This window comes from Onychostruthus taczanowskii, unplaced genomic scaffold (genome assembly GCF_017590055.1).
Source record: "Onychostruthus taczanowskii isolate IOZ18803 unplaced genomic scaffold, ASM1759005v1 scaffold152, whole genome shotgun sequence".
NCBI lineage: Eukaryota > Metazoa > Chordata > Aves > Passeriformes > Passeridae > Onychostruthus > Onychostruthus taczanowskii.
Window position 1 is genome coordinate 128,409 of NW_024498708.1, and position 27,409 is coordinate 155,817.

Genomic DNA, 27,409 nt, shown 5'->3' on the forward strand with positions numbered 1-27,409 from the left:
GGAGGTGGCCCAGAGACCCTCCCAGCAGCACTGGCCCCCAGCAGGGCCCCTCCGGATGGAGCCACAGCCCCAGGATCTGCAGCCGAGGGGCTTCTGCAGGCCCAAGGACACACATGGACACGGCTGAGCAGCCACAGTGGGAACTGCACAGGGACACCCCCCAGGCCACCTCCTGCCAACCCTGCACAGGGGCTCTGGGGTGCCAGCTCTGGCCTCTCCCCTCCCCACAGCACCTGAAGGAGACCCAGAGCTCCTCCCTCATGCCAGAGCTTCCCTGGCAGGTCCCCACCACTCCTTACCCACCCTGGGATCCACAATGCCACCCCAGCCCCCTCCCCAGCACTGACACAATGCTAGTGTCACCTCAAGGGACTTGGGGACACTGCAATCCCAGCACAAACCAGTCAGGTGCCTCTTGGAGAGAAGCTAGGGCCTGGTGGACCCCAGCCCCTGCCCTGGGTCTAAATAAAGCAATGCAGTCAAGCACTTCTTTACTCTTGGTCTTTCTTCTCCTTGAGGGAGAAGGGGGTGGGGACAGAGGGGAGAGGTTGGCTGCTGTGGCTTGGGGCAGCAGGTGAAGGTCAGGAGAGTCAATCCCTGTCAGACAAAGTTGGGTGAGGTCTTGAGGCATGAGCAGCTGTACAGAACACAGCCAGCAGTGCCCTCTCTGCCTGTGACATGGCACAAGGGCATGTACAGCATGGGTCCTTCACCTCACCCAGGCACATGACACAGCCCTGGGCACCCTCACAGGTTAATTAATCTCTGCTGTCCTGAGCAGCTGCTCCAGGCAGAGGTACCACTCTGTTCTGCCACCTCAGTGACAAATCTGGCCCAGAGGTGTCCCCCAGAGCCACACCCTCCCTGGGGACAGCTGGGGCTGACATGGATGCTCCTGTGATGTCCCCAGGGTGAGTCACTGAGCAGAGCCAGCCTGGTGACACCTGGAGCTGTGGTCAGGGACCAGGGCCACAGCACTGGAGCCAAATGACCCCTCTGTGCCCAGGGGAGGGCATGAGGCACTGTCACAGCCAGGCACGGAATAAACAAGGTGTGGCCAAACCCCAGCCCTGTCCCCAGGGCTCCTGAGGTGGCAGTGGGGCACAGGAGCCAGCTCTGTGCCCCGAGCAGAGTCTCTTGCTGGGGATGGAGCCACTCCCACCTCACTTGTGGCGCTTCTTCTTCTGCTCTTTGCGCTTCTGAGCCCTCACATCCTTCTTGAGGCGGCTGTCGACCACCTTGAACTGGCCCTTGACACCGGGGGGACGCCGCACCCGGCGTCCCACGCCCTTCTTGGCCACCAGGTAGGTGACCTGCCGCTTCTCCTTGGCCAGCCCGGCCTTCTTGTAGATGCTGCAGGAGAAGGACAAAGGTCAGAGTGAGTTTGTGTGGGACAAAAACCAAACATGGTGTTGGGACAACATCGGGTCCCGCTCCTCCTCTGGCTCTGCCACCCCCAGATCAGCCTGGCTGGGGACACAGAGCTGTCCCAATGGCTGAGGGGACATGGCCCCACCACGGCCAAACCACAAAGGGATGAGCTGGATCCTGGCTTGGCCACTCACCGGCGCAGCTGGGCCACCTTCTCCCGCTCTGAGATGTCCACGGTGCTCACCACAGCCTCGGCCTTCTTCTTCATCTGCTCCAGCTTCTTCAGCATCTGGGGGACAGCCAGGGGGGGACAGAGGGTCAGGGGAGGGACAGAGGGTCAGAGGTGGGATGGGGGTTAGAGGAAGGATGGAGGATCAGAGGTGGGGTCAGAGGAGAGACAGGAGAATTGGAAGAGGGATGGGGGGTCTGCTCTTTCGACAGGGGGGTCAGAGATGGAACAGGGGGGACAGAAAAGGATGGGGAATCAGAGATTGGACAGGGGCATTGGCAGAAGAACAGGGGGATCAGAGGGAAGACTGAGGCTCTGGGAGAGGAGTCACGGCACCCCTGGGAGCCCATCCCCACTCACCCTTTTCTTCTTGCGGGCCTTGGCCTCTGCCACCTTCTTGATGGGGCGGGCGTTGATCTCCTTCCAGCGCTGCCGATAGGCCTCCACTGTCTGCTTGTCCACGGGCAGCTGCCGGCGCCGGTGCTGCCGCTCCTCCTCCGTGAACCACTCGGGCAGCTCCCCCTCCTCCTCGTTGTACGAGTACCTGGAGGGGCCAGGTGACCTGTGAGCAGGACATGGGGCCCCACTACACCTGTCCTGCAGCCCCTGCAGCCCCCAGCTGGTACCTGTTGAAGGAGTCGTCGATGAGGTCCCGCCGGGCCTTTTTGGAGGTGGCAATGACAGAGCCAAGGGCCAGACCCTCAGCATCCAGGACTCTTTTCACTGTGGGACATGGGACAGCTTGGCCTGGCTGCAGCCCAAGAGCCAGGGAGCAGCCCTGGGGAGCATGGTCTGTCCCTGCCCCCATCTCCTGTCCCTCCCAAGGGACCCCCAGGTCTGTCCCTGCCTCCTGTCCCTCCCGAGGGACCCCCATGGCCCCCCACTCACCTGGTTTCTCAATAGGCACCACCTCGAAGCCACAGGGCTCGACACGGCCCCGCTTCCTCCCCACCGGTGCCAGTGGCCTGTGGAGAGGAGTGGGCAGGGCTGGGGTCTCTCAGCTCTTCAGGACTGTGGAGCTGAAGGGACACCCAGACCCCCCTCAGCCCTCACCTCTCATCCTCACTGCTGCTGTCATCGTCACTGCTCTGCTCCTCCTGAGCTTCACTGGCATCAGGATCTGTGGCTGCTGCAGGGCTGGGCTCAGCTGGAGCCTCCTCCTGGGCCACCTTCTTCTTCTTCTTCTTCTGCTCTTTCTTTGTTGTTTTGTCTGGGAATGGGAAGCACTGTGTGAGACAGAGCCAAGGCAGACCCTGCCACCAATCCTCCGTAGAGATCCTGCTCATTAACACAGCACTAATGACAGCTTGTTAGTGACACAGGCTGGGAACACTCTCTGGTCTAGTGGGAGGGGTTCCTGCCCATGGCCAGGCTTGGTGCTCTTTGATGTCCTTTCCAACCCAAACCATTCCATGCTGCTGCTCAGGGCAGCATCCCTTATTGAGGCTGGACCAATGCTCCATATTGGGACTGTCCCTGTGTCCCCTCACCTCTCTGAGCCTCACGCTGCCTCTCAGCCAACATCTGGGCCTGGCCCAGCTCCAGCTCCTCGTCCGCATCATCCTCGATGCCAGCGAAGGCGTCCTGGCATGGGGAACAGAGGGGTCAGACCCAGGGCAGGCCTGAGAGGGGCCAACCCCGGGGAGGAGGCGGGGGGAGGGGTCAGCCCCAGAGCAGTCCAGGGAAGCTGCTGGGGCTGAGGCTACCCCATCATTCCTGCCCCACAAGTGGGACTCACCTTCCCGAACCACAGGCTGGTCTGTCGCTCTTCCAGCACAGATTTCTCCTCCAGGGGGACCAGCAGGGGATTCTCCACTTCCTGCTCCTCCTCCTCCTCCTTCTTCTGCTTAAACTTTGCCCTGTAACCCGCAGCAGCAAGATCAGTGTCCCCAGCCCTGGCTGGGTCCTGGAGCTGTTCCCAGGGCAGCCCCTGCCCCAGGAGGTCTCTCCCCTCTCACCTCTTCCCTGGCTGCTCCCGCTGCAGCTTCCGCTGCCGGGCCTCGATCTCCAGCAGCTCCTCCGGGTCCAGGTCGCTGGCCAGGGACACATCGTCCTCTTCGTCGTGATCCGACACGTAAATGTCATCGTCCCCAGGGCTGCTCTCCAGCAGGGCGTCAGCAGAGGCCATGTCCCCGCGGGACAGCTCATCCAGCAGCTGCAGCACAGCTTAGAGTCACACAAATGACACGAGTGACAAGCAAGCCCTGCCTCACACCGCTGTCCCCAGGAGCTCCCCACCCACCGGGGTCCTGTGGATGCTCTTCAGGGAGAACATGCTGGTGTCACCATCGTCGGCGATGGACACTCCAGGCAGGTCCATCTTCAGCTCCACACGCTCCCGCTGCTTCCTCTGCTCCTTCAGGATCTTCTTCTTCTTCCTGGACGAGGCAAAGGAATGAGGCCACACTGTCCTCACCACACACAAACACCCCAGAGGCTCAGCTCCTGCCACAGCACTGCCAGCCCCCTGCAAGGGGTCCCCAGTGCTGGGACAGCGTGGAACACTGTTTGGAGGAGCAGATGAGCCCAAGGACCCCAAACCCACAAACCCCCCCAGCAGAGGGACAGACTGACTCTGTCACCCTCTGTCTCCATGGCTGCAACCCCATCCCTCCTCCTCTTTCTACCTTTTCAGCTCTGCCAGCTCCTTGGCCTTCATTTCTGCCAAGGCCAGCTCCACCTCCTCTTGCTCCTTTGCCTCCTCAGCAGCCGCAGCTTTCGCCTCCATCTTCTCCTTCTTCTCCTCCTCCCTGCCCTCCTCCTCCTCACCGGAGCTCAGGCTGCCAAAAGGAAGGAGCTCAGAGAAGCTGTGCTGGGGACAGCCCATCCCAGCGTGGGGACAGCCCATCCCAGCCTGGGAACAGTCCTGCTCCCTGGCCCTACTTGATATCCAACTCCTTTGCCTGCTCCTTCAGCTTCTTGGCCAGGAACCGCCGCAGCTTCGTCCTCCAGTTCAGCAGGGCCCTGGGTGGGGTGGCAGCTGTTAGGGACAGCCAGCAGGGCCAGCTGGGGGGTGTGGCTGTCCCCCAGGCCCAGCTGCAGGTGTGGCTGCCCCAGTGTCCCCCAGCACCTGAGCTCCTTGCGGCCCAGCACTCGGATGTCCTTGCAGCACTGGCGCAGCTCCTCTGTGGTGGAGCTGTGATTCTCCAGCTCCCCATTCCCCAGTGTGATCTGGCACAGGAAAAGGGATTTGAATTTAAATCCCAGCCTCCCCTCCACAGGACAGGGAGTCCTTCCAGGCACCCACCTCATTGGCCTTGGAGAGGAAGTCCACGGGGTTGGGAGCCTTGAGGAAGTCCATGAGGGTGAAGCGGTGGTACAAGGTGGTGTCACCCTCGGCGTAGCCTTCGGCCTGCGGGGAAAAGGGGCTGTGGCAGACAGGGCAGGGGACACACAGGCAGATACCACCAGCCCTGAATGGTGGATGGGGTCACATAACTCATGTCTTGCTGCAGTGGCCACGTATATGTGCCTGTGGATTGTTCTTGAGGACTTTAGAAATCATTTCCAGCCTCAGCCTGAGCTAGAAGAAGTCACCAGTCCCAGCCCAGCAGCAGCTCCCAGCCCCCCTCAGACACAAGAGCTGACAATGGCAGAATTTTGTCAGCTCCACGCTCAATTAAGACCACCTAACACAGACTGACTGTCCTAAAGCCACCTCAGAGAGGCACAAACGCCGTGCTAAATCCCTGTAGGGTTCTAATCCCTAATCTGTAGGGTTCTAATCCCTGTAGGGTTCTAATCCCTAATCTGTAGGGTTTAACTGACCCAGTCCCAGCCTTACAATCCCCACTCCAGCAACTTTAGGGCTCCAAACCTCCCCCAAACTGGCTTTTCCAACACTTCCCATCCCAAAATCTTGCATTCTTCTGAACAATTTTAATTCCCTCAACCTCTTCAGGCCCAGTCCCATTTGTGTCTGGCCTTGCTCATACCTTAGGCTTCTTTTTGCTGACCAGCTCACTGACAGACTTGGCGGTAACCTCCACATCCTTGAAGGCATATTTGGGGTCAAAAAACTTGCTGTCAATTTTGTCTGGAGCCTGATAACCTGGAATGGAGGGATGAGAGCCACGAGAGTCATTCGTCTGGGATAGAGGGCTCACAACCAACCAGAATGGAGGAATCAGAGCCATTCCTCCTGGGATGGAAGGAACAGAGCTACTTCTCTGGGGAGAGAGAGCTCAGACCCATTCCACCATCCCAGGAGGAATCAGAACCATAAAAACCATTCCTCCTAGGATGGAAGAATCACAGCCAGCAGAGCCATTCCTCTCAGGATGAAGGCATCAAAACCACTCCTGCTGGGATGGAGATCAGAGCCACTCCTGCTGGGATGGAGGGATCAGAGCCACCCAGAATGGAGGGATCAGAACCATTCCTGCTGGGATGGAGGGATCAGAGCCACCAGCAGGTTCTCCCAGCCCCTCCAGGTCCCCCTGGCTGCTCACCCTGGCACACCACAAAGATCTCAGCAGACTCGTTGCGAGAGGCCTGGGGCTTGGTGGCCTGGACCTTCTGGAAGAACTGCTGGAAGATCCACAGCAGGGGCTGGTAATCCCGGGAACGGAACACCTTGGTGATGAACCAGCCACCCTTGCACAGGAACTCACAGGCCAACTTCAGGGCCATGAGGGTCAGGTTGGCTGCAGCAGGAGAGAACAAGGAGTGACGGAGGGAGGGACTGACCCTTCACTGGGAGGGTAGAGACAGGCTGGAACGGGTTTCCCAGACAAGCTGTGGCTGCCCCATCCCCAAGGCCAGGCTGAAGGCTTGGAGTACCCTGTGACAGGAGAAGGGACCCCTGCCCATGGCAGGGGTGGCACTGGATGGGCTTTAAGGTCCCTCCCAAGCCACAGCAGCCTGGAACTCTAGGAGCAAGGAGATGTCCCTCTGTGCCCACCCTGGGAGTAGGCGTCGTGCACCCAGCTGGCTCCCACGTTGGGTGCTCCATCGTTCAGCACCACGTCCACCTTCCAGGTCTGCAGCTCCTTGCGCAGGGCCTGTGGGACAGGGACACCCATTTGTCCCTCAGCGAGGACCCCAGCCCATCCCCTGTGACCCCCCTGCCACCACGGAACCTGCAGAGCCCCAGGCCAGCAGGTGACCCTGGGGCAGTGGCACCATGATATTTTATGAAAATCTCTTTGCCAGGATTTTTTCTCTTGAGAATCTGAGAAAAGAATAACAGTAACTGTCTGCTGCTGTGAAATGCAACAGGTGCATCTTTGATTGGTCCATGTTGGTTGTTTCTACTTAATCATGGTCCAGCTGTGTTGGACTCTCTGAGAGCCACAGGTTTTTATCATTCATTCCATTCCTTTCCAGCTTTCTGATAGATCCTTCCTCTCTATTATTTTCAGTATAGTTTTAGTATAGCATTTTAACATAATACAATATCATAATACTATAAATCACTTTTCTGAAACACGGAGGCAAGATTCTCATCGCTTCCCTCGTCCTGGGGAGCCTCAAGCACAACCACAGGGCAGTACCTGGCGGCACTTCTCGGTGGTGATGTCCTCCTGCAGGGTCACCACGTTGGGAATGGGCTTGATGGGCACCAAATCCACCCCTGGTTGAAGAAACACAGCAAACGCCCTCAGAAGGGGCTCCAGCCCATCCCAAGTGGCTTCCCCACCCAGCCCCCCTCCTGCCAGGATCCCCTGTGTCTGTCACAGCCAGGGACTGTCCCCAGCTCCTGCCAAACGCTGCCACTCACCGATGATCAGGCTGGACACCGGCATGAACTTGGAAGCCACCTGAAGCCTGGGAAGAAGAGAGAGGAGCAGGGCTGCAGCAGGAGCCCAGGAGAGCTCTCAGCCTGGCACCGTGCTGCCGGGGGCTGGGACAGAGCACAGGGACAGCCCCGGGCCAGCTGGTGGCACTGTGGGCGGCCTGTCCCCACTCACCACCCGCCAGGGGCCGCACACAGGTCCAGCAGGGCCCGGGCCTTCTGCAGGAACTGGAACTTGCGATTGAGCTGCAGCAGCTTGAAGGAGGAGCGGGAGCGGAAGCCTGGGGGGAGCACGAGGGTGGTTCAGGGGATGCCCGGGCCCGCAGCCCCCCGTCCCCAGCGCCAGGCACGGCCCTCACCCGTCTCCTTGGCCAGGTGGTAGAACTTGTCCCGCCGGCTCTTGCCCAGTTTGCTTTTCTTGCCCATGGTGGTGGTGGGGCGGCCCCTCGTGGGGGCTGGGATGTGCTGTCAGCCGAGGGCTCGGGCCTGGGGGGACACGGGGCTGAGGGACGGCCTGGGGTCCCCGAGGCGCTGCGGGGGAGCCCCGGCCTCCCTCGGTGTTCTCTCAGTGTCCTCCCAGTGTCTCCTCCAGTGTCCCCCCGTGTCTCTCCAGCTCTCTCTCAGTGGTGCCCGCGTTACCCCTCTCCGTGCCCCTCCAGTTCCTCCCTCACCGCCCTCCCAGTCCCCCCCAGCGCCCCCTCATCGCTCCCGGCACTGCCCCCTCAGGCTCACCCGCGCCCCGGGCAGCCCGGCCCCGCTGTTCTCCCCTGAAGCCTGCCACCACCCGGGCTCGACATCCCCCCAGCCCTGACAGCCCCGTACCCGCTTCCCCAGCCCGAGCCGCCACCGGGACCCCGACACCGATCCAGACCCTTCCCCCGACACCGATCCAGACCCGATCCCGATCCCGATCCCGATCCCGCGGGACCCCGACCCCGATCCAGACCCTTCCCCCGACCCCGATCCAGACCCGATCCCCATCCAGACCCTGATCCTGATCCTGATCCTGATCCTGATCCCGATCCCAGTCTCGGTCTCGGTCTCGGTGCCGGTCCCGTCCCGCCGCGTGCCCGCACCGCCTTCCCGGCGTGCCCTGCGCGAACCAGTCAGCTTCCTCTTCCGCCTGCCCTGGCCGCCATTTTAGGAGTGGCGCACCCCTCCTCTGCAGCCTGCGGGCGGAAGAAGGGGAAGGATAACGGGCTCCCCGGAAGTGCGGTGAACAATAACGAGCCCGCTCGGTGGCGCGATCGCAACTCTGTCCGTCTCTTCCGGAGCTTTACCCACGGACACATCACCTTCGACCACCCCAAGATGGCAGCGCAGTCCCGACAGGAGTGATTGCGCATGCGCACTGCGCGGCCCGGCAGTGTGTTTTCCGGAAAGGGGAAGTGACGCCCTCAAGCCGGGCGTCGGGGGCCGGGCAGCGGAAGCCGGCGGCCGCCATCTTTGTTGGGGCCCGATGCCGGCGGAGAAGATGGCGCTGGACGGGCCCGAGCAGGTGCGGACGGACCGGACCGGGATGGGGGGAACCGGCGGAGCTCGGGGAGGGACTCCGGGTGCTTCGGGCTGCCCGGGCTGTGCTGCGGCCGGGGCTGCTCGGGGCCTGGCAGCGCCGTGACTAGGCGGGTTTGGGGAAGGCGGCGGAGCCTGAGCGGTGGGACGGAACCGGGACAGGACCGGGGGGCTCGCAGGGGAACGGGAGCTGGGGCTGCTGCGCGCACCTGGGAGGACGGGACTCGGGGGTGTCGGGCAGGGAGTGAGGGGAGGGGAGGGAGGGGACGCTCGGGACCCTCGCGGGAGGGGGGTTCGGGGATTGGGACCAGGATGGGAGGAGGGAAAAGAGGAGCCAGGAGCCGGCCCAGGAGCGGCGCTGCTGGGGGAATCGGTGCCGATGGATGAATCGGGGCCCGACGGGGCTGCTGGGTGAATCGGAGGCCGGCGGGGCTGCTGGGGGAATCGGGGCCCGGCGGGGCTGCCCCGAGGCCGGCGGGGTGCGGGGCGTGTCGGTGGCGCTGAGCTCTGCTGTTGCAGATGGAGATGGACGACGGGAAGGGCGGCTCGGGGCTCCGGCAGTATTACCTGTCCAAGATCGAGGAGCTGCAGGTAAGCACAGCTGCGGGGGACACCGGGACCGTGTCACTGTGCTTCCAGCCGGGATGGTGTGCCCGTGCCCCAGGGCTGTGGGCAGGCAGGACCTGCTCTGGGGGCGCTGGGGACACGAGGTGGGGCTGTGCTCCGAGCTGGGGCTGCTCCTGTCCAGGTCTCTGTCCCACTGCCAGAGGGCAGGGATGGATGGGAGATTGGGAATTAGGAATTGTTCCCTGGCAGGGTGGGCAGGTCCTGGCACAGGGTGCCCAGAGCAGCTGTGGCTGCCCCTGGATCCCTGGCAGTGCCCAAGGCCAGGCTGGGCATTGGGGCTGGAGCAGCCTGGCACAGTGGGAGGTGTCCCTGCCATGACAGGGGTGGGATGAGATGAGCTTTAAAATCTTTTCCAACCCAAACCATTCCACGATTCTCTGTGCTGGGTGTGCCTGAGCCAAGGCCACTCAGCAAAGCCTTTCCCTGCAGCTCATCGTGAACGAGAAGAGCCAGAACCTGCGGCGGCTGCAGGCACAGAGGAACGAGCTCAACGCCAAAGGTAGGGCCTGGAGCTCCTCCTGCTCCCCTGGGCTGGGCCTGGGGGCTCTGAGCTGAGCTTTGGGAGCTCTGGGCTGGGCTTTGGGGCCTCTGGGCTCCCCCTCGGGGGCTCCAGCTGCCAGGGCTGGTGCTGAGCTGTCCCTCCCCAGTGCGGCTGCTGCGGGAGGAGCTGCAGCTGCTGCAGGAGCAGGGATCGTACGTGGGAGAGGTGGTGAGAGCCATGGACAAGAAGAAGGTGCTGGTCAAGGTACGAGGCTGAGCTGCCCCCAGGTGACAGGGCTGGGCTGGGGGACAGCCCCATGTCCCCACAGGGCATGGGACAGCTCGGGGACGTGGAGCGGGAGCTCCTTGTGCAGAGGAGCTTGTTGGGGTGGCTCTGCTGGGCCCGGGGCTGCCCTGGGTGTGCAGTGGGGTTGGAGCTCCTGGCTCCTGCTCCTCCCAGGCCATGGGGATGTCCCTCAGCAGGGAATTCCCAGGGAAACAACTCCCGGGGGTCTTTGATCCTCTACAGGTGCACCCAGAGGGGAAGTTCGTGGTGGATGTGGACAAGAACATCGACATCAATGATGTGAGTGCCCCGGGGCTGTGGGGGTCCCCAGGGCTGGCAGGGACACCCACCCATGTGCTGTCCCCACAGGTGACCCCCAACTGCCGCGTGGCCCTGCGCAACGACAGCTACACCCTGCACAAGATCCTGCCCAACAAGGTGGATCCGCTGGTGTCCCTCATGATGGTGGAGAAGGTCCCAGACTCCACCTACGAGATGATCGGGGGCCTGGACAAGCAGATCAAGGAGATCAAGGAGGTCATCGAGCTGCCCGTGAAGCACCCGGAGCTCTTTGAGGCGCTGGGCATCGCGCAGCCCAAGGCAAGTGCTGCTCGGGGGGCCCTGGGCTGGCCCGTGGCCCCAGGCAGGCTCTGAGGGGCCGTGTGGCCATTGCAGGGGGTGCTGCTCTACGGCCCCCCCGGCACAGGGAAGACGCTGCTGGCCCGGGCCGTGGCCCACCACACCGACTGCACCTTCATCCGCGTGTCCGGCTCCGAGCTGGTGCAGAAGTTCATCGGGGAAGGTACGGGGGCGGGGGTGGCTCTGGGACTCCTGGGGGCCGCGTGGGCTCGGGGCCAGGCTGAGCCCGGTGTCCCCAGGGGCCCGCATGGTGCGGGAGCTGTTCGTGATGGCGCGGGAGCACGCGCCCTCCATCATCTTCATGGACGAGATCGACTCCATCGGCTCGTCGCGCCTGGAGGGCGGCTCTGGCGGGGACAGCGAGGTGCAGCGCACCATGCTCGAGCTCCTCAACCAGCTCGACGGCTTCGAGGCCACCAAGAACATCAAGGTAGAGGGGGTGGCCCTGCCTGGGGTCCTGCCAGCCCTGCGGTGCCCGGGGTGGTGACAGCTGTCCCCCTGTGCAGGTGATCATGGCCACCAACAGGATCGACATCCTGGACTCGGCCCTGCTGCGCCCCGGCCGCATCGACAGGAAAATCGAATTCCCCCCTCCCAACGAGGAGGTACCAGAGCCACCCCTGGCTGGCCCTGTCCCTGCTGTCCTCACCCTCTCCCTGGGAGCCATTCCTGGGCTCCAACCATCCCTGTGCTCCTGCTCCAGGCCCGCCTGGACATCCTCAAGATCCACTCACGGAAGATGAACCTGACCCGGGGCATCAACCTGCGGAAAATCGCGGAGCTGATGCCGGGGGCCTCGGGGGCTGAGGTGAAGGTGAGCTGGGGACTCTGGGGACACGGGGCTGCCATGGGGGCTGCTACGGGGGACACTGGCTGATGCTCCCCTCCTGTCCCCTCAGGGTGTGTGCACAGAGGCAGGGATGTATGCCCTGAGGGAGAGAAGAGTGCACGTCACACAGGAGGACTTTGAGATGGCTGTGGCCAAGGTGGGTGCCAGGGGAGAGGTGACACTGGGGGGTGATGGCGGCACAAAGTGTCCTGGGTGGCGTTTACCAGGAGCACAAACAAGGGGGTTGTCACCGTGAGTGACATGGGAGACGCTGGTGAGCCCTCCCTGTGCAGGGCTGAAACGTCTTTTTTGGGTAATTAACACCCAGTTTGGGCACTGAATGTTGGACCCACCCCTGTCCTCTCCCCCCAGGTGATGCAGAAGGACAGTGAGAAGAACATGTCTATCAAGAAGCTGTGGAAGTAACGGTGAGGTTGGAGCTGCTCCCTCTGTGCTGTCAATAAAGAGCTGCTGTGGCCAGGCCTGGGTGCTGAGTTGGGGACTGATTTGGGGTTGGGGTGGGGGCTGCAGGACATTGCACACCCCACAAGAGCTGTGGGACACAGCACACACCCCACAGAGCTGCTGCTAACTGCTTTTATTAGAAAAGATCCAAAATAGACAAAAACTGGTTACACGAGAGGCAGAGCAGGAACCCCTGAGCCCAACCCTGGGAATCTGTAAACGCCCCCCCAACCTGGGAGCCTGCAGGGGGGCAAAGGCACTTCAGTGAGGGTGGCAGTGGTGGCACTGCCCCCTGGTCCCCTCCCTCCTCCCCCGTATCTCCAGTTCTTGGTGCCCCTGTGCCCCCACAGGCTCCTGGGGCAGAGCCAGCCCCTCTGCCCCCAAACCTCATCAAGACAAGTGGTTAATTATGGAATTATGTAAAACAGCGGGAGGGGGGGTAAGGAATAAACTGATTGTCACAAAATGAGCCCCAGCCCTCGGTTCCATATCTCCAGAGCAGCCCTGGGAGCCTCCCTGAGCCCCTGCAGAGCCCAGTGTGGGAAGAGGAACTCAATCAATATATTAATTAATCAAATACAAACCCACTGTACAAAACGCTGCCTTTTTTTCTTTTTTCGTGGTTTTTTTTTTGTTTTTTATATATATAAAACCTGTTCACAAAAATAGTGCAAAACGTCGGGGGGAGCTGGCGTTTGGAATGACGAACTTTGGTAGAAGAGGGGCAGGGCGGGCCTGCGGGGCTCGGGGTGGGGCTGGCAGCTCCTCCCCATGGGCACGGGCAGCGCTTCCCGGCTCCCGGGGGAGTTTTGAGAGCGGGAGGGGAGCGGGGAACCCGCGGGGGCTGCGCGGGGAGGGGCGCGATGCAAAGCGGAGGAGGCGCTGCGGGGGCCTGGGGGGAGCGGGGACTCCGCTGTGCTCGGCCCGGGGAGCCCCGGGGGGCTCCCATCCCTCCAGGCACATCGGGTTTGTGCAAGTGCTGTGGCTTCCAGTCGGTACCGTCCGGCTCGGGCAGCGGGGCGGGAGCGGCCCCCGGGCCCCGCCCGCCTTAAGTGAGGCGGATCCCGAGCACTTGTTCCAGTTCCTGCCGGCGCTGCTGGACCTGGGGACACCGCGGCGGTCAGGGAGGGACAGGGGACACTGCCCGGGCTCCCGGGGCTCTGTCACTGCCACCCCAACCCCGTCCCACACCCCAGCTCACCTTGGCAAAGATGTGTCTGCCCACGGCCTCCTGCGCCCAGGGCTGTTGGTAAAACTCGGCCCGCCGCTCCTCCTCGGGGTTCCCGATCACATCCGTGATGATCTGACCCAAACGTGACGGGGCAGCGGGAGTGAGGGATTCAGAGGGATCCACGAGAGACCCAGACCCCTCCCTGAGCTCCGGGATGGACCCAGACCCCTCCCTGAGCTCCGGGAGGAACCCAGACCCTTCCCAGTCCCTGACTCTGCCCAGCCCCAGGGCTTCAGAATCATGCAATTGTTAAGGCTGGAAAAGAGCTCCCACCCTTAGCCCAACACCACCACCACGTTCACCAGTGACCCACATCCCCAAGGGCCACATCCATGGTTCTGAACCCCTCCAAGGATGGGGACTCCACCACTGCTCTTGGCAGCTGTGGCAGCACTGGGCAACCCCTTCCCGGAAAACATTTCTCCCAATATCCAACCTAAACCTCCCCAAAATTGTTCCCCTTTACCTTGAGGTCCCTCCTCTGGGATTTGATCCACTCCTGGATGAAATCCTGGGGGTTGTTGCTGAAGCTCAGCATGAAATCCCTCTGTGTCTTCAGCTGGTTGATGGACTCGATGGTCTCGTGGATCTGGGCAGGTGACAGGGGTCAGAGGAGCTGTGTCCCCCCAGGACACGGCTGCCCTCTGGCAGTGTCCCTTCCTTACCTTGGCATCCAGGGAGGCAATTTCCTGCTGGTTGGTGGTGGAGGCCAGGAAATTGCTCATCTGGGCTTTGAGGGGATCGTCCACCTCCACGTCGATGTCGTAGCAGGCTGTCTTCTTCTGGTCATTGGGGTCCACACTGGGGGAATGGGGTTGGGGGGACCTGCTGAGCCCACACCTGGCTGGGGGTGGATGGACCCCCAACAGCAACACCAGTGCCCCAAGAAGCCTCAAATTTCGTGGTTCTTCCTCTCCAAGGTGACTTGTGCTGATCCTTCAGGCTGGAGACCTCAAAGCCTCCTGTGCCCCCAGCCCACAGAGGCCCCCAGCCCTGGGGACACTGCTTGGCCCACAGAGCCCCCCCAGTCCTGGGGACACTGCCTGGCCTGTGGAGTCCCCCAGTCCCAGGGACACTGGCCACTCTCCACGCCATGGGGCACCCCCAGTCCTGAAGACACTCCCCATCCCATGGAGCCCCTTCAGCCCTGGAGCCATTGCCCACCCAGTGCCCAGCCCAGAGCCCTCAGGGCTGTGCCCCCACCTGATGGTGTGGTTGATGATGATGGGGTCCGGGTGCTGCAGGAGCCCTGCCAGCTTCATGGGGATCTCGGAGAAGCGCATGCGGACGCAGTTGAAGATCTGGGGGGGCAAAGCAGAGCCTTTGGCACCCGTGGCAGGGTCTCCCCTCACCTGTGCAGCCAGGTGGGGCATCCCCAAGCTGGTGGTGCAAGCCAGAGCCCAGGGAAGGGGCACAGCCAGAGCCTGGAGGGGCTGTGGAGCCGGTGAGAAGCTTTTCCCAGCCGGAGGAGGGGGGAATGTGCAGGTACCTGGCGGAAGTAGCGGTTACAGTTGATGAACTCCTTCTCGTGGCTGTCCTGCAGTTTGTTGTGTTTGATGTAGAGCCACAGGGCCTGCATGATGCTGGCCCTGGTCTGGGTGTGCACCCCCAGCAGCCGGGCCAGCCGTGGGTCCAGCTTGTACTGGGGGGGCTGCATGGACAGCCAGGGTCAGCCACAGAACCAGCCAGGCTGGAAAAGCCCCCCCGGAGCAGAGCCCAGCCTGACCCACCCCTGTCCTGTCCCCAGCCTGGAGCACTGAGTGTTCCTGGGACACTCACTGAGTGTTCCTGGGACAGCTGAAGGGATGGGGACTCCAGCACCCTCTGGGCAGCTTGTCCTGCTTTTTAACTCCCTTTCCATGAAGAAATTCCTCCTGCTGCCCAAAGAAGAGGCAGTCGGGAGTGTCCCCCCCCAGGCCCTGTGTCACTGCAGCTCCATGCCCAGAGCTCCCTGTGCACCTTTTAATCCCTGCATCCCCCAAACCCTCATCCAAGGCCCTGTCCCAGTTTTTAACTCCCTTTCCATGGAGAAATTGCTGCTGCTGCCCAAAGAAGAGGGGGGTGTCTGTCTGGCCCCTGGGAGTCCCCCCCAGCGTCTGTGTTACTGCAGGTCCATGCCTGGAGCTCCCCGTGCTCCTTTCAATCCCTGCACTTCCAAATGCTCATCCAAAGCCCTGTCCCAGCCCATCCCCACCCCTGGGTGGCCCCAGGCCGTACCTGGTGGTCCAACATGAGCAGCAGGGTGCACTTCACATTGACATCCCCGGGACGCTTCACCTGGAAGCCGTCGGTCTCCTGGGTCGTGGGCATCCGGTGCCACTGCAAGGGACAACGGGGACACTGCTCAGGCCAGGGCCATGGAACCAGCCCTGCCAGCAGCGTTGGTGTCTGCAGAGCTGGGCTGGGGCTGGCACAGCCACACAGCCTGGGGCACCCCTGGCAGCTCCTGGTCCCAGTGGTGGCAGCTCAGAGCTCTCCCAGCCCAGCACTGGCATGGACTGGGGAAGCTCCAGCCCTGAGTGCTTGGTTTGCAGGGCTCCCACAGCTTCTAGATCAATCCTGCAGGAATGTGCACCAGAGCTGCTCCCAGCTTCCCCTGGAAGGGGATTCAGCCTCTCCACAGGATCCCCCAGGGCAAAAGCACGAGCTGGGTGCAGGGAGAGCTCCAGGCAGGAGCACCCAATAAAGTCTGATCTCTCTCCCAGGCATGGCTTAAACCCCCCAAGGACCCTCCAGCTCAGGGACAGGCAGGTGGGCAAACCCTTCTTCCCACAGGGCACTGGGGTGAGCCTCTGTGGGATCAGCACCCCAGTGGGGACCCATCTGTGCCAGGCTGGGGCAAAGCTGCCTCTGGGGCCGCATCCCTGCCCCACACACCACAGCTCCAGCTCTGGCTGAGCACCTGGGCTGGGAGGGCTCAGACCTGAGCTCTGCCAGGGGAGAAAAGCATCCTAAACCTGAGCTGGGAAAGCAGGAGAGCCCAGTCCCCATGGAGGCCTGACACTGTTCCCAGCCCCAAAAACCTGCTCAGGCCCCTCTCCCAGTAGGACAGGCCCTGGCCTGGGAGCTGAGCACCCAGAGGGGAGCAGCAGGGCTGTGCTCTATTTCCCACCGGGATCCCCTCCCACCTCACCTCCACCAGGTGATTGTCTGGCCCATAGAGCTCCTTGTCCAGCTCGATCACGAGGCTCTTGAAGAAGGAGGAGAACTTCCTCTTCTGCTTGCTGGGCTGCAGACAGGGCAGCAGAGATTCATGATCCCAAATCCAGCCCCAGGCCCCAGAGCTCAGCTGCTGCCCCAGCTGAGTTCTCAGCACAGCACCAGTGCTTCCAGCACCTCCTCATCCCTCCTGGATGGTCCTGATGGATCAGTGCTCCTCCTCCCACCTGCTCATCCCTCCTGGATGCTCCTGATGGACCATTGCTCTTCCTCCCACCATCACTCCTTCCCTCCTGGATCCTTATGGACCATCCTTATGGACCAGTGCTCCCACCCCTCGTCATCCATCATGGATTGTTATGGACCAGTGCTCCTCCTCCCACCATCATTTATTTATCCCTCCTGAGTCCTGATGGACCCACAGCTCCTCCCACCAGCACCTGATCCCTCCTGGATGATCCCCATGGACCAGAGTTCTTCCCACCAGCACCTTATCCCTATCCCAGCTCCTCCTACCATCACCCCATCCCTCCTGGATCCTGACCAGCTCCTCCCTCCCTCCCTCCCCCTGGATGCTCCTCCCACCATCCCCCCAGCCCTGCTGCATCCTCACATCCTCCAGCAGCTTCCCCTCCACACGGAGCTCCCAGGAGGCCACACGCTCGCCCCCCTCTCCCTCCTCCTTGGCCGGGGTGAAGGTGTTGGAGATGTAAATCCTGAGCTTCCGCTTTTGCTGTGGGATGGGAACAGAGAGAGGGAGGGACAGGGTGAGAGGGGACTGCAGCACCCATCTCCAGCTCAGCAGGAGAGGAAACGGCCTCAGGGGAGGTTAGAGTGGATATTAGGGAACATTTATCCACACAAAGGGTTGTGAAACATTGGAATGGGCTGCCCTGGGCAGAGGTGGAACCTCCCCATCCCTGAAGTGCCCCAGAAACGTGTGGATACTCCACCTGGGGACATGGCTTAGGGTGATGGTTGGACTGGATGACCTCAGAGGATTTTTCCAACCTTCAGTTTCCCACGTTTCCATGACTTCCAGCCCCCCTGCCAGGCCCCAGCTCACCGTCAGGGGTTTCTTGATGGCCTCCTGGATCTCCATCCTCTTCCGAGCGATGGTTTGGTCCAGCTTGCGCTCGAAGGCCAGGAGGTCCATGTAGGCCTGGGATTCTGGGACCAGCTCCCGGATCTGGGCACAGGAATGGTCAATCCCAGTGTGCTGGGATGGCTTGGATCACCCCACAGCCCCAGCAGCCAGGGAGACACCAGGTGACGAGTCCAGCATCCAGTTTTTATTTTAAACCCAGCCTGGAGCCCTGCAAAGCTCTGCCCAAACCAGTCTGGAGTCTGTTGCTGCTCCCAGCAGCATTCCTGCATGGAATAGATCCCTGGAATTCCAAGAGGGACTCTTAGAGACCTCCTGAGATCTCCATCCCACCCCATTCCTGCTCCTTGCTTGCTCAGAGTCCAGCCCCACCCCAACCCTCTCCTGCTGTGCCAGAGGGAGACAGAAACACTCCAGGCTGGTTTGGGATTGAACAGAAATTCCCAGGGGCAGGAGGGAACTCAGGGAGATCCTTCCTTTTGGGGGGGACCCCCCCCTCCCCTGCAGCAGCTCAGCTCTGTCCCGTGGGCTGAGGTGACACTCACCCTCTGTGGCAGCACCTTGTCAGCCATCTTCCTCCTCTTCACCCTGGGAAACAGGGAAAGTTACAGCTCCCACAGGACACCCTGCTGCCTGCCCTCTGGGGGGATGGATTTTGGGAAAGGTTCTTCCCCAGAGGTGCTGACACTGCCCAGGCTCCCCAGGGAATGGTCCCAGCCCCGAGGCTGCCAGAGCTCCAGGAGGGTTTGGACAGAGCTGTCAGGGATGCCCAGGGTGGGATTGCTGGAGGGTCTGGGCAGGGCCTGGGTGGGACTGGATGGTCCTGGGGGTCCATTCCCACTCAGGATATTCCTGGGGGAAAGGTGTTGGATGTTGCAGCCTGACCCTGGGGAAGGAAATCCAGGAAATGCTGGAGAAAGCAAAGGTGATAACAAGGCAAAGCCAGGGCTGCAGGACAGACTTCCCAAACTTCCCCTCTCAAAGCAGCCATCCCATTCTCCCAGTGCTCCAAACCAAAGCCACTGCCAGGAACTCCCTTAAACCCAGCTCAAACCAAACCTTGCTGTGGTGGGGCTGAAATCCTGGGATAATCCAGCTTGGCTGGATCCAACCCTGCCCACTGCAGATTCCCATCAGCCCGAGCCCACCCCAGTGCCCAGGCAGCTCCTGCTCAGCCTGGGCACAGCAGGGAATGTTCTGGGCACAGCAGGGAATGCTCTGGGCACAGCAGGGAATGCTCTCCTGCCTTCCTGCCTGGGAGATGGGGCAGGTTCCAGCAGCACAGGGAATTCCTGTTCCTCCAGCTGCACGTGGAGCAGCAGGATCACACAGGAGAGATCTGGGGGACACTGCATGCTCCAGAACACTCCAGGATAGGACAGAGCCCCACTCTGGAGCAATGCCTGCCCCACCCAACCCCTCCTCCTGCAGGGTCTGGACACCCCAGGGCAGCTGGAAGCTCCTAATCCCTTGATCCAGCAGCTGGGAGCAGGGAATACCCAGCTGTGAGCCTGGCTGATCCCTGATCCCAGCCCTGATGTCCCTGTGGGTGCCAGGCTGCTCCCTGTCCCCAGCCCCCGGCGCGCTCTGGCTCAGCAGTGCTGGGATGGCCCGGGAGGGATCAGGGAACCAATGGAGCTGCCAGGGAAGGGAATGGGGACCTGAGCATCCATGAGCACCAAGGGATCCGCTTGGAGATTCTAGGAACCAAACAGCCCCCACAGAGAGGGACCAGGGCTGGGAACCAGCAAGGAGCTGCTGGCAGAGCCCAAACAAAGAGTCCTGCCCTGACTGCAGCTCCAGGGAGCATCCCCAAAATCTGCCAGCCCCATCCCACACTTCCAGCCACGTCTGTGCCTGCCAGAGCCACTAGGCACCCCTGGGAGGATGAAGAAGACCCCCAGGAGCTGCTGCTGGGGACCCCAAGAAACTCTTTGGTTCCTGGTGTGGAGACCAGAGTGAGAGGAAGCTGCAAACTGAGGAATCTCTGCCTCCATCCCAAAATATCCCATTCCCAAGCTCTGGCAGGTGCCAGGCTGGAGGAAAACGCTGCTGGTCCCCACCTCCCTGCACCTCTGCCACAGGAGCTGTGGCACTCTGCATGATGTGACACTTGAATGGGGACCTGGAGAGGCTTTGGGGTGTCGAAGAGAGCCAAACCCTGACTGAACACAGCCTGGGATCCCTGTCCTGAATGGAATTACATCCATCTTTTTACAGCTCTGTATCTGCAGTGACATCTCATTGATATCTACATTTATATTAAATATTATTTATATTTATACAGTTATTTCCAGAACAGGGCTCTCCTGTGCTTTGGAAAAGTTTCCCAGCAGAAGATTCCTGGAATGAGTTATTGTGCCTGGTTTGAACCAAGCAGCTCTTGGCTCAGTTCAGATGGAAAACAGGAGGTGAAACACAACCTAGATGCACTGAGGAGCAGGGATGCAGCTCCCTGGCAGCATGGATTAGTGTGGTAGTCCTGGGAATGTTCAAGGAGCTTGGAGCACCCTGGGAGAGTGGAAGGTGCCCTGGGGTGGGACTGGATGGGCTTTGAGGTCCTTCCAGTCCACCCACCCCATGATTTCACCAAGTGCAGCCAGGACCCAGCCCGTCCTCCCATGGGGCCCCCTCAGGGATGGGACATGCCAGCCTTACCCTCTCCTCGGGGTGGCCATGGGTGGCTGTGCCTGGGGGGTCAGCAGGCGCTTCCTGAAGGGATCCATCATGGCCTGGGGCAGGCCGGGCCTCAGCGGGGTCGCTGCTCCGTACGGGGGGGCTCCCGGGGGTCCCACCTGCAGCCCTGCCATGGGCATCCTGCCCCCGGGGGGCATCCCAGGCCGCTGCTGCAGAACAGGGATGGAACAGGGCTGAAACAGGACGCTGGCCATGGTGCCACCCACCCTGGGTACCATCCACCCTCTGTGCCATCCTCCCTGGGTACTATCCACCCTGGGTGCCATCCAGCTGTGTGCCACCCACCCTGGGTGCCATCCACCCTGGGTGCCATCCAGCTGTGTGCCATCCACCCTCTGCGCCACCCCCCCTGGGTGCCATCCACCCTGGGTGCCATCCAGCTGTGTGCCACCCACCCTGGGTGCCATCCACCCTGGGTGCCATCCAGCTGTGTGCCATCCACCCTCTGCGCCACCCACCCTGGGTGCCACCTCTTCCCCAGGGTGCATCCCGGGCCAGGGCAGGGAGAAGGGAATGCCAGCAGGAGCTGCAGGAAGCGATGGGAAAGCAGGAACGGGAGAAGCCAAGGAGTGCAGGGAAGCCTGGCCTGGCAGCTGCAGAGCCAAAGTCAGGCCCTGTGCCACCCCCCACAGCTGCAGCAGCACAAGGACCCTGCCAGCAATGTCCCCACCCTGGGGACCTCGTGGGTTCCTCTCTGGAAAGCAGCACAGGAGGGGGGAGCAGGGCAATCCCGCTTCCTCCCACAGGCCACTTGAGGGGTGCAGGAGGCAGCAGCTCCCCCCGTCAGCAACCAGCTCCCCTCCTTCCCCTTCCAGGGACACACACAGGGAATTTGGGAGCCACAACACAACCCTGAGGGATCCCAGCCCTGGCAGCCCCCCTGCACTCTCAGAGCAATGATTTGGCACCCACTGGTGCCTCAGGTGCCACCAGGCTGTCCCCTCAGGACACACCAGCCACCCCTCCTGCTCCTCCCTGCTCCACCTTGGCTGATCCAGCAGCTTCCTGGGATCCTCTGATCCTCAGCTCCCCCTGCCAAGGTGGGAGGCTGGGAGAGCCACCAAGCCAGCAGAGCAACATTTCTGCCCTGCCCCAGGCTCCTGACGTGCCAGGACATCCCCACAGCCCTGCAGGGCGGGGAGCCAAGGAAACACTCATTCCCTGCACACAGGGGCACATCTGGGAGCAAGGCCTGGATGCAGGGTGGGGAATATGGGATGCAGCCAGCCTGCCCTCCACAGCTCAGAGCTGTAGCAGGGGTTGGTTTGTTGGAGCTGCAGCCTAAAAAAACCCCCAAAACCACCCCCACCTCTGTGAAAAGCTGATAGACACAAAGCCAAGAGTTTGAGCTGCCCCTGGTGCCTCTGCCAGTGGCAGATCCTGGGAGGAGAAGCGTTCCAGGCAGGATCAGGGCAGCAGCAGGGCCCCAGGATTAGCACTGCACGTGGAAGCTCAAACCCCCCCAGGCCCGGGCTGAGCACATTACACAACAAACACAACCACAGAGGCTCCAGAGCCTTTGAAGCAGCAAGCCCAGAGCCAGGCTCTGACCCTCCCTTCCCCAGGGCAGGAGGCTCCTTTTCCCTGCTCCCAGATGTTCCTCTCCTCCTGCTCAGCCCCATTTGTGCAGCTCCTCGTGACTCCGGCAGCAGTGCCGAGGGCGAGCAGGGCCAGCAGCACCTCTCTGTGCCAAAACCACAAGGCCAGGCCAATTTCTTTGGGTTTATCAAGAAATCCGTTGTGGCAGGGCCGGGTGGACCCACAGCCTGTGCAACACGACAAAGCACAGTAAATGTTCTGCAGTTCAGCTCCAGCAGGACTGTGGAACCCCTGTGGAACCCAAACCTGTGCTGACACCTGCCACGGCTTTGAAAATCAGAGACATCCCGAGAAGGAGCTGGGAAACTTTTAATTGGAAATTCCTGGGCCCCCAGAGCAGCTGAGTGCAGAGCCCAGGCTGGAAGCAGAGCCTGCACTCCCTGGAGGCACCAGGAGCAGGAAATGGCTCCCAGGAAAACCCTGCCCCGGGTGTTTATTAGTGCCTGGAAGGCCAGGAAAGTTCCACAGCTCCAGAGACATTCCCTGCCCTGGGAATGCTGTCAGGAGTTTGCCTGGAACTGACCCAGCCATGCCCAGCTCCTGTCCTTTGGTCAGAGCAGCCCTGAGGTCCCTCCTCCCTCCCTCTGCCACTCCATGGAGCACATTTGGGATCTACCCCTGAAGTGAGAGATCTGGAGGCTTCAGAGAGTCTTTGACAGCTCCACATCCTGGGCAAGGTCTCTTGTGTGTCCAGCTGCTCCTTCCAGGGCTCCATTGAGACAATTTCATTGGTAGGGAGAGGTTCAGCACAAGGATACACAGATTTGTCACACTTTAACTTCACCGTCACCTCCCACACCATCTGAGAACCATCAGCCACAGCTCAGCTGCCAGGGAGTGACTTCCAGCCCACCAAGGACCCACACTGGATTGCCTTTAGATGAGCAATAAGGGGAGGGCTGAACCCTCCATGTAGAATTTTCCTCTCAGTTTACTCTCAGGATTTTCAAATCTGCAACAGAGAAGCCTCTTGGCTTAACCAGTCACCAGTGACTGGGGCAGACTTGCTCCCAAACCCTTCTCACACAAGCCCAGCCTAAAACCTTCAGCCAAGCCAGGAAGCAGCACCACAGTCCTGGGGTGAAGCCTGTCTCCAGCCCCTCTTGGAAAGTCTGGAAATTCCCAGGATGCAGAGGGCTTAAACTCAGGAAATGTGATTAAACCAGCTCCAGGCAGGAGCTCATTCCTACACAGCACCCCCAGTCCCCGTGCCACCCGCAGGGCCCGCCCTGTCCCCTCCCCTCGGAGGGGCAGACAAAGGGCAAACCCTGCAAGCTCAGCGGGAGGAACAGCCTGGATCCCATCCAGCGCTCCCTGCAGAGCCTCTGGAAATGGGACAGCGAGCAGCTCGTGTCTGCTCCCTGCTAGGGACGAGCAGCTCATGTCTGCTCCCTGCCAGGGACAGGGCTGTGCCCAGGGTTCATCCCAGGGCACTGCTCACCCCACGGGCCTGGGGCAGCTCTGCCTGGAACCGGCCCTGGCTGAATCCAGTGGAGCTGGGAGGGTTCCTGAGGGACGATTGCTGGCATGGCAGGAGCCTCTGAGCCTGCCAAAGGTCCCTTATTGAGGAAGGGCAGCCCTGAAATCGGGGGCTGGCAGCAGGGAGGAGCAATAAATCCCAGGATGGATCTGCAGGAAGGAGCTGGGCTGGAAAGGGAGCTTGAGGCAAAGCAGGAATTCTGCAAACAGCTCCAGAGCCTCTTCACGGCCCGTCCAGGACCCTGGCTGTTCCCTGCCCCTCCCCAGCCAGGGAGGAAGGCTCCTCCCCACCCCTCCTGTGCTGCTCCAGGATCCAGCTCTGCACACTGACAGGGAACCAGGCAGCCAGAGCCCACATCCATCCTCGCCCGGGGCTCTGGAGCAGAACCTGGCCCAGCACCAAAAGCTCTTCCTGCAAGTTCCTCCCCTCGTGCCCAGGCTGCAGCACTTCCCACCGGGATACAGAAACACCCCCTGCTCAAACAGGGTTCCAGCTCCATGTCAGGCTGGGCTCTAGGAGAGCTCTGCTGCCCAGGGCTTTGCGTGGATTGGGATCATGAGCCCCCTGCACACCCCAAAAGAGTGATTTTCCCCTTTGTTCCTCCTTATTTGTGAGCAGATCCCTCTTGGGAGGGTGCCAGGGAGAGCCTGGGCTGGTGCTGGCACAGACCTTGAGCTGGGATGGAGATGCTGCTGCTGCTGCAAACTCTGCTGCAGCTCCCTGCAAGCCCCCAAATTCCCCACACTTGGAAAACCTCTGTGTTGGACACAGGAGGAGCTCCAGGAGCCAGATCTCAGCTGTAAAACCGATGTGAGGAAGTGGTAAATCAAAGGGAGAAGGGCACAGCACAGGCACAGCCCCCAGCAGATCCAGGACACATCCTGGAATGTCTCCAGCAGCAGCAGAGCTGTGTGGGCTGGACAAACCTGCCTGTCCACAGCCCTGCAGCTGGAGCCCTGAATGTTCCAGGGCAGGGAGAGGAGAGGTCACAGGGATTCAGATCCCACAGGGGCAGGAACAGCAGCAGGAACAAGGAGCAGGGGAGGAGCAGAGATGGGCCTGGCACAAACCCTGCCCGTGGTGTTCCTGCAAGGCCAAACTTTCTGGAGGGTTCTGGGGAAGGCCCTGTGGAAGCAGAGGGAGCAGCAGGGCTGGAGGTGTTGCTTTCCCCCTTCCCTGTCACGTTTCTCAGGAGCAGCAGAGCGTGCCTGGGCTCTGCTCTGCCCTCCTCCCCCTGCTCCAAAGGACAGTGTCCATCTGCTTTGGATCAGGCTGGAAGCAGCTCCAGGCTGGGGCTCTGATGAAACCTGCCTTGGAAAGCCTCTCCCTGGGGAAGGGTGGGGTTATCCAGCACAAGCAGCCTGCTGGAACAGCTCTAGCCCTGGCTGCTGGCCCCTGCCCCCTCCAAGCCAGTCCCCAGCACTGCATGAGCAGGAACACAGCCCTCCCTGCTCCCCAAGGGGGGATTTCTCCTGCACTGCACCCTCTCCAGCATGTCCAGGCCTCCCCAGTTTCACCTGGCACAACATTCCACACTTCTTCAGCTCCTCCATGGATTTCTCCATGATGCATGACTTTCCTTCCCACTGCCCAGGGAGAGGATCACAGAGCTGCTTCCAGCCTTGGGAATCCTGGAGCTGCAGCAGCCTCCTGGCCAGGGAATCCAGGCTCTGTCTTCCCAACACGTGCCAGTAAAATTCATTTAATGGGGATCTAATTGTGCACCATGGAAACATCAACTGGGGCTAACTGCAAGGTCAAAGTGCTGAATTCCAAGGTCTCATCCCACATAGATCCATGCTGCTCCAGGCCACGGTGTTAATCCCAAAACTTGGGAAAAACTCAACTAAACCTGAAACCAGCACCTGAAAAACCAGGAACGCTCCTTCCTGCTGACCTTCTATGGAACCTGGCTGCTGGGGCTCAGCCTGGGCATCCTGGCGGCTCCAGGGGCAGGGACAGGGATCAGGGTGGGGGATCTGCCCACACCCCTCACCACCCCATCTTCCTGCTCCTGGAAAAGGCCTCTCCTCCCTGCTCCAGGCACGGCACCGGCCCCTGGCTGCTCTGGAACCGTCAGCTCCCACCAAAGGTGCCCCTGGAATCCCTGCCTGGGCTGCCAGGAAATCCCCAGCAGGCACACAAGGATGTCCAAAGGACAAGCATATGTTTAATAATCCTGAGATTAGAGCTCCTAAGCCCTCGCTGGCCTGGCCAGGGCCTCTTCTGTCTCCTGGTGCCCAAACAACGCAGCTCTTCCTAAAACTGGGACAGAACCAAGCCCTGGGGAGATGGCAGGGGATGGGAGGGGCTGTTTTCCTCAGCCTGGGAATTGCAAAACAAAGGGCAGACCCTCCGGATCCTCTCCTTCCCCAGGCTCGGAGAGAGGCCACTCAACACCAGCCCGGGGGGCTGATCCCGCTGTGCCAGCAGTGCTGGACACCGCGGGGACATCACCGCGGGGACATCGCCCCTGCTCCCGACACCTGCTGCCAGCCCAGCCGTGGGGGAAGCAGCATCTGCCAGCCTGTTTACCCGGCTGCTCCCAGCTGGCTCCAGCCTCCCAGCTGGATTTTGCACCCTGCACATGGAAGGTCAGGCAGTGCCCCCGCCTCGAGTTACCAGCGGCTCACGCTCGGCCAGCTCAGCTTCCAACACCATTTTCTGGCGTTTTGAAGGCTGCAGGAGGAAGTTGTTTCCTTCTCCTGTGTTAAGGAGCCGGAATTTCCTTGAGCTTGGTTTATTTCCTGAGTTTTAAATCATGCAAATCAGGCTGCTCTGGAGGAGGCAGCGGCGGCCAAGAAGGATGTGTTGCACAACTGGGCTCCTCCATTTCCAGCCGGCCTGGAAAACTGAGCTTCACATTTGAAAACTCATCCCAAAGTAATCAGCACAAGCTTGGGAGTGAACTGAGAAGCCAGGTGTGCAAGGGGGAGCAGGAATGTGTGTCAGGATATGCTTCTTACTGCTAGAGTAGAATAGCATAGAATCCTGGAATGGTTTGGGTGGGAAGGAACCCGAAACCCACCCAGCGCCACCCCTGCCATGGCAGGGACACCTCCCACTATCCCAGGCTGCTCCAAGCCCCAGTGTCCAGCCTGGCCTTGGGCACTGCCAGGGATCCAGGGGCAGGCCCAGCTGCTCTGGGCACCCTGTGCCAGGGCCTGCCCACCCTGCCAGGGAACAATTCCTAATTCCCAATCTCCCATCCAGCCCTGCCCTCTGGCAGTGGGAGCCATTCCCTGTGCCTGTCCCCCCAGGCGCTTGTAAACACAGTTCTTACTTCCTGAATTTACTTGTAAAAGAGGCCAGGCTGGAAAACGAGCTATTTCACGTGCTTTTGGAGGGCTGCTCGTTGTTTTAATTTACTTTCCCCAGCACCACCGAGCGCCTGCTCTCCTCTCCCACCACCGACCAACCCCCGGTCCTGCCGGAGGACACAGCGAGGATACTCCGAGGTTACACCGAGGCTACACCGGCACTCCACGCGTTACCTCCGCCTTTGGCACGGACACAGACGTGTTCCCGGCTCGGTGCCGGGGATGGGACGGGCACGGACGGGCAGGGACCGGGGGCTGCCCAGACGGATCGGGCCCGGGGCCCACGGCAGCGACCCCGGCCCGGGCCCGGCTCACCCGCTGCGGGAGGGGACGGGCCCGGCCCAACTTTCAGCGGGCTTTGAGGGTGCAAAGTGGGAAGAGGGAGATGTCCCGACTAACGGGGGCAGCAGAACGGCCGCACCGGCGGTGCCGGGCCCGCTCCGGGCGATGCCAGCCGGGCCCGGCCGCGCTGCCCCGGAAGGCCCCGCCGGCCCGTCCGGCCACCCCAGCGCTGGCCCGGGCCCCCGGTGCCCCCCGCGGCCCTCCTGGTCCGTCTCACCTGGTACTGCGCGGCGGCCGGGCCCATGGCGCGGTAGCCCGGGGCGGCGGCGGGCGCGGGGCTGGGGCCGCGCAGCAGGGCGGT

General features: G+C 61.5%; 3 protein-coding genes across 9 annotated transcripts; 1 reads left to right on the top strand and 2 right to left on the bottom strand.

The window, feature by feature from the left end:
* Window positions 1–487: 487 nt before the first annotated feature.
* On the bottom strand, window positions 488–8,675 carry FTSJ3 (FtsJ RNA 2'-O-methyltransferase 3). 5 transcript variants are annotated; one of them, XM_041399050.1, is made up of 22 exons: window positions 8,414–8,675; window positions 7,697–7,823; window positions 7,513–7,618; window positions 7,323–7,369; window positions 7,096–7,175; window positions 6,504–6,603; window positions 6,052–6,246; window positions 5,536–5,651; window positions 4,848–4,952; window positions 4,671–4,771; window positions 4,484–4,564; window positions 4,228–4,380; window positions 3,843–3,978; window positions 3,559–3,755; window positions 3,339–3,459; window positions 3,091–3,184; window positions 2,654–2,810; window positions 2,489–2,565; window positions 2,227–2,323; window positions 1,961–2,144; window positions 1,566–1,660; window positions 488–1,353 (listed from the first exon to the last, which is right to left on the bottom strand). In XM_041399050.1, exons 2-22 carry the CDS (start codon window positions 7,761–7,763, stop codon window positions 1,164–1,166), a joined length of 2,499 nt encoding a protein of 832 aa, XP_041254984.1. In that variant the 5' UTR covers window positions 7,764–7,823; window positions 8,414–8,675; the 3' UTR covers window positions 488–1,163. The 5 variants fall into 5 exon arrangements, with proteins under 5 accessions (XP_041254984.1, XP_041254986.1, XP_041254985.1 ...); XM_041399052.1 differs by lacking the exon at window positions 8,414–8,675 and adding an exon at window positions 8,343–8,389; XM_041399051.1 differs by lacking the exon at window positions 8,414–8,675 and adding an exon at window positions 8,325–8,373.
* Window positions 8,676–8,692: 17 nt separating this feature from the next.
* Window positions 8,693–12,772, top strand: PSMC5 (proteasome 26S subunit, ATPase 5). Of its 2 annotated transcripts, XM_041399056.1 has the most exons (13): window positions 8,698–8,835; window positions 9,369–9,440; window positions 9,906–9,975; window positions 10,124–10,221; window positions 10,486–10,542; window positions 10,612–10,842; window positions 10,918–11,044; window positions 11,121–11,311; window positions 11,388–11,486; window positions 11,585–11,695; window positions 11,781–11,867; window positions 12,083–12,138; window positions 12,673–12,772. In XM_041399056.1, the coding sequence occupies exons 1-12, from the start codon at window positions 8,797–8,799 to the stop codon at window positions 12,134–12,136; spliced, it is 1,236 nt and encodes a 411-aa protein (XP_041254990.1). In that variant the 5' UTR covers window positions 8,698–8,796; the 3' UTR covers window positions 12,137–12,138; window positions 12,673–12,772. The 2 variants fall into 2 exon arrangements, with proteins under 2 accessions (XP_041254991.1, XP_041254990.1); XM_041399057.1 differs by lacking the exon at window positions 12,673–12,772 and having other exon boundaries at window positions 8,693–8,835; window positions 12,083–12,192.
* On the bottom strand, window positions 12,294–27,395 carry SMARCD2 (SWI/SNF related, matrix associated, actin dependent regulator of chromatin, subfamily d, member 2). Of its 2 annotated transcripts, XM_041399055.1 has the most exons (13): window positions 27,326–27,395; window positions 20,329–20,516; window positions 18,216–18,258; window positions 17,632–17,754; window positions 17,179–17,298; window positions 16,540–16,635; window positions 15,624–15,725; window positions 14,896–15,057; window positions 14,610–14,707; window positions 14,072–14,207; window positions 13,873–13,995; window positions 13,377–13,478; window positions 12,294–13,277 (listed from the first exon to the last, which is right to left on the bottom strand). In XM_041399055.1, the coding sequence occupies exons 1-13, from the start codon at window positions 27,350–27,352 to the stop codon at window positions 13,224–13,226; spliced, it is 1,374 nt and encodes a 457-aa protein (XP_041254989.1). In that variant the 5' UTR covers window positions 27,353–27,395; the 3' UTR covers window positions 12,294–13,223. The 2 variants fall into 2 exon arrangements, with proteins under 2 accessions (XP_041254989.1, XP_041254988.1); XM_041399054.1 differs by lacking the exon at window positions 27,326–27,395 and having other exon boundaries at window positions 20,329–20,670.
* Between the last annotated feature and the right edge of the window lie 14 nt (window positions 27,396–27,409).